General features: G+C 38.5%; 1 protein-coding gene across 3 annotated transcripts in view; it reads right to left on the bottom strand.

Moving 5' to 3' along the window:
• Nucleotides 1-261: 261 nt before the first annotated feature.
• The window catches only part of FAM107B (family with sequence similarity 107, member B), a 253,775-nt gene continuing 242,192 nt past the window's right edge, over nt 262-11,844 (bottom strand). For 2 of the 3 annotated variants that reach the window (XM_005878889.2, XM_005878888.2), the window contains 3 exons: nt 10,261-10,444; nt 3,920-4,070; nt 262-2,945 (listed from right to left, as the gene is read on the bottom strand). In XM_005878889.2, the coding sequence (XP_005878951.1) occupies nt 2,829-2,945; nt 3,920-4,070; nt 10,261-10,444 (452 nt within the window). In that variant the 3' untranslated portion in view covers nt 262-2,828. Of the gene's footprint in view, nt 2,946-3,919; nt 4,071-10,260; nt 10,445-11,500; nt 11,603-11,844 lie in introns of those variants that run through there. The other variant, XM_005878890.2, reaches the window with a different exon arrangement.

Below are 11,844 nucleotides of genomic sequence, written 5' to 3'. Positions count from 1 at the left end.
TTGATCGGCAGACTGACAGCTGCTGCTAAAATACCACATATTTTATGCAAGCGCAGCAACCTTAGTGTGCTTTGACTTAATAAATTGTCAGTCCTGACTGACACAAGGCAAGAGGACTTAAGTGACTTGTGAGCAAGGCTGTCAAGGAGGATAGTCACCCAAGGGAGGCCCTAGCACCGCCTTCTGACCTTTGAACTGAACACAGCCTCCTGCCGTCCCCTCAGGCCCAGACATCCATTTTCAACACATCAGACAAACAGCTGCATGGTCCAAGCATGTGGTGATTTTTATTAAGAATAACTTTGGTTCTAAGAATTCCACCCTCAATTCTGTAATACTTTCCATTAAAAACAATTATACAAGAGCAAATACAAAAAATATTAAATTATGAAAACAAATCCATTAAGGCTCCCTTTGTATATATTATATACACTCAAACAAGTCAAGATTTTTCAGAGTAGAAGAATAAAGTCAACTGTTATAGCTTAGAAAGCAACACTACTTTACTACTAGGAAACTATAAAACACTGAACTACTTTAAGAAAACCACAGAGTGGAAAAATGGAGCCATTTTTGTAAAAAAAGTGGCTCAAAGCACAAACTGCTGGGATGTTCACAAGTCCTAGGGGTTTGGACTGTACAGTATTAAAGCGTGGGGGAGACTGGCGCCTTTTTAAACTCAGGCCTGTGAGCTAAGCTGATCTGATGACTTCAAAGAGCTTCTCTATGTGGACCTTCCACTGTTTAGTCATAAGACATCACTGTATGCTATTTACAAGTCTTCTTTTGGCCAGACCTCGTACACTAACTACAAATAATTCTGAAGATTTGTGAGAGAGATTGGGAGGGAAATGCTTTTGTAATTTATTTCCTAGGGAAGAGTGAATTCTAGGTAAGTTTTAGGAACAGAATCGGTCCTTCTGAAGGAGCCTGTCAGAGCTCTTGAGAATTTTATCAAGTGGCAGAACTGCTTCAAGGACACAGGATCAAAAAGACCTTGCATGCAGTTAAAGATAGTATGTAAGGCCAGCCCTGAATCCTCATTTTACAAGCCACATCATTAGTCCATATGCACAAAGAAAGAACTCCAATCAATGTGCAATCAGAAATACACTTTCAAGATGATCAGTTAACGTACTTTCTTCTCTCATAAGGAAGAGTGATGGGAAAAATAGCTACCATTCCATCCTTCAAAAGCAAACTATTATAGAGCAGTATCTTATCTTAAGGACCTCCTATTTTATTCAAATAATACTTGCTGATGAGAGAAATCATCCATTGCAGGTGTAATCCACATATTCCTGAACTAGCAGTATATGATCATTGCATTTACTTTTATCTTGTTCACATTAGGACTGAATATGAGACTAATTGTCAAGTATGAAAATTAAAGCATTCCCACAGAAAGCTAATTTCTACTATGCTTACTAAGAATTCAGAAGCTCAGAATCCAACTTTCTACAAGCTATTAGAGGAATTATAAGAAGAGTCTTCAATGTAGAAATTACTGGCTGAATCGTCTCTAGGGAGAACATACTGAATCCACACAAATTCTTCCAGCCCACCCAAGTCGAATGGACCGTACCAGCAGTATAAAATGTCTAAGAACTCTGCTGTTATTGGTAACCTGGGCTTCACTTTGAGTAGCTTGCTTGCTAGGGTGGGAAAACTGAGCAGCTTCTCCCTTTACCTGGGCTTTTCCTGAGATGCAGTACAGTAGTCAAAAACGTCATCGTTATCAATACCATCATCATAACTAAGAGAGTGGGGAAATAGTTTTTCTTCTTAAGAAAAAAAAAAGTAAAGAAATGGGTAACATTCAACATGTACAGTTGCTATGAATCTTCCAACGAGGCCTCTTGAGACCAATCTACATTTGCTTCACATTAAAATACTAAAATCACTCCTCCTTCCCAGGCTCCCAGTTGGAGCACTCCCCACACTGCTCTCAGAAGGAATCAAAAGATTTGGACTCTCTACTTTTGACACTGAAGTTCAGTTATGTGGACTAGCTTTCATTCTCCAAAAGACGGGGAGATTATTTAATATATAAAAGGAGCTAGCTCAGCAAGAAATATTTTTTAAAAACCTAATAGTTATCAAAGCAATAAATGGTTTTATAGAATGTGCCTTCTCTGAAGTGGAATGTTACCATGGAGCATAACCAGAAGGAGTTAAGATAAGATCAAAATGGCCATTTACATATTTTTGTTTACGTATGTCTGTTTACATATTTTTAAACCTTCTCACCCTATTGATGTCAATAAAGGTGATAGCTGTGCTCGACATTAACATCAACATTCTCAGGTGTGAATCCTAACATGGGTGAAGGTATAAATTAAACAAGAAAATTTGGATCCTCAAAACAGAATTGATGAACATTGACTGTAACAGATCAAATGTATTTCTATGTGATCTAAATTATCTAATAGATAACTAAAGGAAGAATGAAACACATTTTCTTTAGGTTTTAAAAGAAAAAAGGCTCTGTGCCCCACTAAACTTGGATCAGAAGAAAAACCAAGTAGTGCAACTCTTAAGAATTTACTCCAGTGTCCTCTTCCTTTTTTGTTTGTTTGTTTTTTTGAAGTCTTTGAACACAGGTCCATATCCCAACCTAAGTGCTGGTCAACGTCCTTCATTTGGCGAATAGGAATTGCAACTGTCACAGGTAATTTACCCACCCAGACTGTAGGTGAACCAAGACCAAATCCTTTTTTAAGCAACAATTCTCTGCTGGCTGGGATGCTCCCAGGGGCTTTTGCCCTGAGATTAAGCATTGAGGAGGTGCCTGCTCACAGCTTCCTTGCGGTCTCTGAGGCGTGGGTCTATGACTCCTGGGCTTGGGCCACTTCTTGGCCTGTTCTCCTAAGATTGCCTTTAACCTTCACAAACTCTGGGGCGTTTTCTTGTTCTTCTTGCAGTTTCTGCTTCTCAAGTTCAAGCTAAATAAAATTCAGAAACAGAAAAATTATTTACAAACTGAGGCTTTTCAAGACATTCCCTCTTTCCAAAGTCCCCAATGACTTCATTTCCCAATGAAATAAATTATCTCCCAGTCCCCAGTTAAAATAAATAAGTGTGTGTGTGTCTGTGTACACATAGATTCAGGTAATTCCTCGCAAGAGCAGCAGGTGGGTTGTTACTACAAGCAATACAGAGAGATCACAAAAATCTAAAAATCAAGGTTAAGACAAGATCCTGCCATCAACACAGCTGGCCTGTACTCTCAGTGAAGTTAAATTTCACTCAAGTGCTTGAGCTCCCAACACTGCTGAATTCAGTGAAAGCTCTAGTTCTGTCTCCTCCTGAATCTCTTCTAGGCCTTCAATAGAATTCTGGACTTTACTTTCAATGTATTTTAGCCCATTTGCTCACATTTTGTCTCATATTTTCTTTTCATGGCATAAACATTTACATCTGTCCTGTCTGGTAAATTCTGCTTGTTCCAACATTCTTAGTTTTCAGGACAAAAAGACAACTTGTGAGAAAAGTCAGAGAAAAACAAACATTGTCTCATATATTATATATTGGATCTTTAAAAAACAACAACAACCAACTTATAAAAGCAGAGAGTGGAATGGTGGTTATCCAGGGCTGGAAATGAGGCAATGGGAGTTGTTTAAGGGTACAAACTTGCAACTAGTAGATAAATAAGTCCTGGAGGCCTAATGCACAGTAGAGTGATTACAGCCAACAAAACTGTGTCTTACATTTGCTAAGAGATTATCTTAATGGTTCCCAAGTGTAGAAGAAATAATTTATGTGATGCAACAGAGGTGTCAGCTAAGGTACAATGGCAATCACATTGCAACGTAAATGTACCAAATCAATATGCTGAACACCTTAAACTTACACAATGTTGTATGTCAACTATGGCTCAATAAAAAAAGACCACTTTCACCACAGTCACCCTTACCTGCTCCAACTTCTGTTGCCGTTTTAATAGTTCTATTTCCAAGTCAGATTTCTTCTTTTGTGCTTCTTCTTCCTTCTGCTTTATTACTTGATCTCGTTTTCTTTTTTCCATCACCTTCTGCAGTTCTGGCTTATTCTGAGGAGCAAGACCCCTGCAAAAAAAGCATGAACAAAATTAAAAAGTTGTAATCTAATGGACACATCTTTCCTCAATAGAAATTTAAGCCATCAGCCACAGAGAAAGGGTCCAATGAATTAGCATGATTGTGATCCCCTACTACCAGTTAATAGTCCACATTAATTATCTCAGAAATTCACAATCATGAAAGAAAAAGCAAGAGCATCTTCCGAAAGTAAGCAAAATCCATTCACTGGGGAAGGTGAGGAACATTATGCTCATTCGATGAGTATGACAACCACCCAAGATGGACATGGACATGAACATGGAGATGAGATGGCTTCACCAGAAATTTAAAAAGCAAAATGGCCAAAGTTTCAGATTTTTAGGAAGGTTCTTGCATGTGTAAAGGCATGTCCATCATCATTACTGGCCACATAGAACTCTGAGCCTCTGACTCCCAGTTCAGTGATCCTTCCAGTTGAACCATTTCAGATGTGTGGTTGACTACTGACAATGCATGGAAGTCAGGCGTCAGGAAAGCCTCACATTTCTAAGGGATAAGTCAGGCTACCATCTCATCAAATGGGGAAAAACAAAAACAAAACTTAGGCCTACCAACCCTCCATCTAAGAATTCCGTGGCAAGTCAGGGGAAGACCATTCCCTAACATTTCAGCCAGTCTCCACTAGCTCTTAAGTAATCTCCACTTTATTAATACTTAAAATTAAATAACTTGTCTCCTCTTCCCCAATTTCCATTAGCAAATTTGCATTACAACAAAAGAGACAGGCTACTTTTGTGACTTAATTATGGTTTCACAGTTACTAGATTGAATGGGGGGGCAGAAGTATAGGTAAGTATTCAGGAAATTAAATCTTTAATCAGCACAATAAAAGTTGCTGATGGTATTTTGTTCACAATAAACCTAAATGTCACTGAGCACACAGGAAAATTTGTTTGTAAATAATCTGAGTAAAGACCCACTCAATTTCATGACTATTAAAAAGCCTCTATAACACTACAGATAAACTTAAGGGATTTAAATTTTAGGATTAAGGATTTAGCTATCTGCATCATTTAAATTTCAAAATACTTCACAGGCAAAATTAACCTCAAATGTTATTAAATGCTTCTGGATTATGCAAAAGCTATTGCACAAACTTTGATGTATGACACACTAATCTGACATTCTATCGCAACATATGAATGGGTTTAATTGATATACAGTATTCATTTTCTATTGTAAGACTTTATACAATGGGAGCAGTAAGATAAAATATTTAGTAACAGAAAGCTCAGGAAATGGTGGCTCATGTGATAAATGTTCTGTACTTATAACAGTTGAGAAGTCATATAAATTTAGTTAATATTTTATTGTAGCCGATCACTTAATCTGTGCTGAATGGAAAAAGTCAAGCAAGCACTGCCTATATGTTTCCCTGAGTCTAAAACTGGGTCAGACTTAAGAGAGAAATGAGCTTCTGCAAATTTCTTAAAAACTACAATATCATTCTGCACATGACAATAGTTGATTCTCTTTAATCAATTGTGACGTATACAATTAACAAGTCCTTTTAATCCCATTATCCCTTAAAGTCCTGGTATCTGTACCACTCAAGACCAACAGTTAATCCTGAGCCTTCTTGCTGTAACTATGATAGTGGGTCAAGCCAATTTTTAAATTTAATAAGTGCTCCTTGAATAAAAAATAGGTTAGGTGACATATACATAAAATAAAAAGTGAAAGCACACCTCAATCCTGTCAAACAGAGCTTGGGAATACCACCTACATTGTATTCTATGTGAGTAGTGGCCCCGAAAATTGAACATGGACTCAGAGGTAACAGTGTAATCTAGGCTCCTCCTTACTTTCCATACCTTTACAAACAAAGCTCTTCTTCATCGTTCTTAACATCTGCACAAGACCTCACAGTATGGAAGTTTGCCACTCCCATACTGATATGCATTTGGGTCATTTCCAATTGTTCCCTATTGAAAGTAATGAGGCAATGATCTTCCTTGTACATTCATATTTGCACTCCTTTATATAAGTATTCCCGTTGGCTACATTCATAGAAGTAGAACTGCTGGCTAAGTATCTGTACATTTTACAATTTGATGTATATTGCCAAACTGCCCTCCAATAAGGCCACAATACTTTATATTTCCACCACCAGTGGTGCAATATACAGACAACTTTTAATGGTACATTTCACATTTCACATAAACCACTGAATACACCCAGGGGCTGACTGAAAGGGTCCACCTCCATCCCAGATGCACTTGAACCCATACAAGTGAAACTGCCTCCTCAGCTGGAAGACCTGAGCCAGAGGCGAGGGCTGGCACAGACCCCAACAGAACACCCCTGACACTCAGTCAAATATCTCCTGGCTTAATTTTTTTTCTTAGGGTGGAGGGGAGGGTGCATTTGGATTGCAAGCCCTTGATCTTTAATCTTGGAGTTTTCTGGTCTGGCCTGCCTTGCCTCCATTTGCGACTGAACCATTTCTACCTGTGTGAATTCAAATGCAAATATTTCCACCTCAACTTCCCGTATTTTTCCATGTTGTACACCAATGAGTATTTATTGAGGAAATATTTGTCTAGAAAAGCATGCCAAATGAAGATATGTAGATCAACTAAAAACACAGGGAATAAAAGCCACTGACTGAAATGCACTAGTCAAAAAACCAATTTCAATAGTTGGGTATTTATATTTGACCCCCAAAAGTACTCCTGTAGAGAAGATAGAACCTAATTTATATTAGAAATATTTTAAGACATCTTAAACACTAATCTTACAACTTAAAAACAACCTTGTCTCTTGAAATCTGCCCTTATGTTACTGGGAATATCTATAGACCCTGAGAATCTGAAAATGGTCTCACTCAGACCTTGTGGCAAGCTGTGAGCAGATGGAAATGTAAAGACTTTTAACCTGAAACTTAGCTGGTCCCAAAGATAGCAAACATAGGAGCAGAATTACATACTTAAAAGAGCATAGAGTTCAGAGTTGGAATACCTATGAATAGAGTATTTGTTCTCATAAGTAGTAACTGCTTTTATCTTATGATCTTTAAAAAGTAACTAAAAAAAACTCTGAGCTAACTGCTACAGGGCTTTGAGCCACATTTTTGGCTATGGAGGGCAAAGTCCAAGGCTTCATGGACAGCTCGGTTTGTGTTGATCTCATTTCTGTCTCCCTCTCACTTCCCTACCCCTTTTCTAATTTTTATTATTACTATATTTGATCAAGCTCTGCCTTTAATTTAAACTGCCTTTAATTATATATTTCTTTCTACCCTTTTATTCCAAAAAACTACTGTGAAATCTTGAGAAGATCCCTTAGCCTGTTACTCTGAGTTTTTTCTTACTAACTTGTCACATTAGGATAACCCCAAGATAACACACACTAAATCCCCAGAAAGATCACTGGATTGGACAAGATAAAATATGGGAAGGCCCTCTACAAATTGTTGGAAATAAATAGACTTTCATTATGGTACAAGCCAGTAATCAAGTATGATTACCCTTTAACCAAACATATATATTACGGAAGTGATACTTCCTATTTTCCCCACATTAAAATTTAGAAATAAAAACCCCAGTCTCCAAAATGTATATGTGACAGATTAACAAAAGAAGAAACTGCTTGAGGAGTTTTCACTCTAAAAATCAGTTGTATTTCTAATAAGAGGACTCTACCAAACTAAGATTGTCCCTTGAGAAACCTGAAGACATAGAATAAGACACATTCATTTGATTTTGAAACCTGCCTTTTTCTTTCTTTTGTTTAAATGTACTTCTATAGCCACACCAGGACTATTCAAAGAAGGGGGAAAAGTAATAGGAATTTCCAGATGGCACTACATAGAAAGTGAAAGATGGTTGGGATTAATCAAGCACTTACTATATGCCATACATTTTAATAGGTATTTATACATGCTATTATTTACTTCCATTTTTATAAGAAAGATATTTTTATCTCCTATTTTATATATGAAGAAACAGACCTCAAGAAGGGGAACCTTGTCCAAGATCGTAAAGTCATTTCCCTGTGACTTCAAAGCCCACATCCTCTCTACCCCATGGTGCTTGAGGGAACACCAGCATTCTCCTAAATTAGTAGAGCTGGGCCTGGCTAAAGAGTCACCTGTGCAAACAAAGAAGAGAAAGCATAACCCAGAGAAAGTCAGAAGGGTATTCCATTTTCACAGAAAGTACCTATTCTAAAAAAAATTGGCATAACAGATTCAATTGCACAAACCTATATGTTTCACAAAGATAACACCTAGACTATTAAATTTTTGCAAAATAAATTGTAGCCTATAATTCAGAAAACAGTTATGCTGCCAATTTTGGTTTTATCTTTGCCTACTCCATTTTACAGATAAGGGAACTGAGGTTCGAGAGGTAAAGACACCAGGAAACCATTTAGTTTAGAAAAACATTTAGCTACTCTCTTTTAGAGTATATTGAACTTTCTTTCTCCCAAAACGCAGACTTTCTCAGGCAGGATTGTCTCTAAATTCTGAGGCCTATTTAGGAAATTATAGAATCCTGTTTTGCTTTGGGCATGATGATAATGAATCCATTTTTTCTTCTTCTTTTATGTGACAACCACCAGTAGAAGCTAAGCACTATCCGGGAAGGATCAAACTTGCATTCAATTTCTAAGCGTTAACCCAGCAGCACCACGCTGGTGGGCACTGGGGCTGAAAGGGAGTAAGCCACATTCCCACAACCTAGAGGGAGGACAAGCTTACAGAGAGTTCCTAGGACAGGAGTTCTGCCTGAGGTACAGTTGGAAAAACTGATATAAAAATGATCCCTCGTTTCCTTTAAAATAATTTTTTAAAATTTAACATTAGACCTTCCCTCTAAAACATGGCCAATGCTTAACTTGGCCTGCATATCTTTCAGTTCAATGTGTGGATGTGTGATCTATATAGTCTCACAATTCAGATCAACCATTTCATTCTGAAGGTGTCAAAATACTTCTAAATGAAGCTTAACAGATCTTAAATAAAGAAGGTAACCTTGTGTCCTAGTAAATAAGACACCTGTGTATTCTCCACTCTCCCAGTCTCCTGGCCCTGACTAACATCACTTTAAAAGCAGAGTTCTCCAACCCAACATCCAAAATTACTTATGACACAGGGGGAACTAACAAATGGTTTATAAAGAAAATGGAAGATAAATGTTTTGCTCCTCTCCACAACAATTAATAGTAATACAAATGATGATAGTGATAATTAAAATGTTATTTAAAAACAAAGAATAGACAAAAAAGAGTGGTTTGGGTTTGTTTTTTTAAAAATTGGTTTTAGAAAGAGAGGCAGGGAGAGGTGGGAGACAGAGAGAGAGAGAACATCTGCAACCTGGATAGGTGCCCTGATCAGGAATTGAACCCATCACCTTTTGGTGTATAGGAGGACGATGTTCCAGTCAACTGAGCCATGCCTGTGGACACTGGCCAGGGCAAGACAGAGTGTTCTTATCTACAGTCAATACTGAAGTATTTCTAGTGCAGGGGTTGGGGAACATCCGGCCCACAGGCCGCATAAGGCTTTCGGGTTGGGGAACATCCGGCCCACAGGCCGCATAAGGCTCTCGAAATCATTTGGTCTGGCCCTGACAAGGCATTAGGGGTGAGTTAATTAAATTTTTGACCATATACTAGTACAGCAGGCTAATTTTTAAGCTGATAATTTTGTATGACCCACAAATGATGTTATAAATATCCAAATGGCCCTTGGCAGTAAAAAGGTTCCCCATATCTGTTCTAGAAACTTCAAGCTGCTACTCACAAATGCTGAAGCAGGCAATATTTACATCTGCCTCCCACACATTCACATATATAAGGGGAAAATACAAAGATTTTACAAATCTAAGAAACAGACTTGTAAATATTTCTTTTTAACTTAGGACACTCCCTTTTATCTTTAATCTAGACTGTTCCATCCAAATTTTAAAATCTGCACCCATATGAGAAGGGGAGACAGGATGGCAGACTTCTGAGTAACACTGGTGGTGGCAGCTGTGCCTGCTGCTGGCTTTACTTTTTGGAGGGACATCCTAGCTCAAGGATGCTAGAGGGAATAAGGAAGCCTCAAATATAGTTAAGAAACAAAAAAGTCTTTGAAGCCTTTGTAAAAATAATTAAAATTAAATCTAGTTACCTTAAAGTCCTGAAACTGCTCAAGAAACTATCTTACCTTTTCTGATTCATAAGAAGTTCTCTGTGAAGATCTTGATGGTTGCGGGACGTTTTGACGGGATTGACAAGTTTCTGAGGCCTAATTAGTTCAGGATTGTCATCTTCTATATAGTCTGGCTCAGCCATGATGTTTCTTGGAATGAGATATGAATCCTTAAGGTCAGGATCCTCCAACGGGCTGTCTGAAACAGAAAGACAAGACTCATTGTGGTCTTTTCTGAGAAGACATCTCGCACAAATGCAGTGGCCAGCGTCACTGTGCACGGTGCACATGCTGAACATGCTGAACACGCCACCCTCCTCGGTCCACTCTACTACTTCATTTAGAAATTTCCTGAAGCTCTGTGAATGCAACTGGGGCAGCAAAGGACAGGGAAGAATGTCCACAGTGTCCTGTGCTGTCTATGACTAACGCAAATAATCCTCTAACCTGGCTCTGGTCAGACCTTAAATTTCAGGACACACAGGACACTTCCCACCACCACATCTGTAGGGCAGCTCAACCCTACAGCCCAGGAAATCAAACACAGAGGAGACTGTGTGTGCGTGTACACATGGGGCAGGGTGACGGGAGGAGAGAACACAAGGGTGTGAGTCCATGGACGCTGGCATGGTGAGGGGCACTGGAAAGATGTGTACAAAAAAACAAAAAAAGGTCAAGTTGCCATCCGCTACAAAAGGGAGTCTTTGGTTTAAAAGTCATCAATGATGTTTTCCTGAATCCCTGAACTGTCCTAAGACACTGCCGTAACTCGAATACGCGTCCAGTAAGAAATGCCGTTATGAGTGGCAGTCAACATGACCAGTGCTTTAGATGCAGCGTGATCACATGTGATCCTACCAGGAACCCTAAAAGCAGAGTTAGACCCTTCAGTTTACAGACAACAAAATGGAGAAATAAAAACTAAGTAACTTGTCCGTGCTAATATTGCCCGTAGTAAAGCTCGAATGAAAATGAATAAAAATGAATGTTCTCTTATCTCCAAATCTACGTTATCTCTACCAAATTATGAAGCTTAATATTTTTATAGAAAAATATTGTGCCAATAAAGGGGATAAACATCTAAAGAATAAAGAATCTCTATGGAGATTTTATGTACAAATACATAATGAAGGCTCAAAATTACCAAATGATAATACACATCTAAAAAATTACACCTAACATTCTGCAAACGCTACCTGCATTGATCTTTTAAATAAGAATGCCTTCAACCTTCACCAAATGGAGAATTACAAACCTCGCACATGCGGAGTCAGTGGTCCCATCACCGTCAGCCCGACTTTGGTATGCTGGCCCTCAGAAAAATGTGATCCTCGCTTGAAAATGAAATGCACCATACACCCCTCTGTGCAGTCCCAACTGTCTTTAAAAGCTAATGGCAGTTTCATTCTCGTTAATCTTTAAACCAGAAGGCCTGTATGCTTCCATAAAAGGATCTGTCTCACTGCCCTAAACAATGGATAATTTCCATGACACCAAAGCAGATCATTGCCTCCTACTGTCACTACTACAGTGGGGAGGGGAAGCCCTGTGGACGGGTGGAGAAAGAGCCTATCAGACAGAGGGAACACCCCGTGCAAA

The sequence above is a fragment of the Myotis brandtii genome, unplaced genomic scaffold (genome assembly GCF_000412655.1).
Source record: "Myotis brandtii unplaced genomic scaffold, ASM41265v1 scaffold576, whole genome shotgun sequence".
In the NCBI taxonomy this organism is placed as follows: domain Eukaryota; kingdom Metazoa; phylum Chordata; class Mammalia; order Chiroptera; family Vespertilionidae; genus Myotis; species Myotis brandtii.
This window is presented reverse-complemented; position numbering and strand designations above follow the sequence as displayed.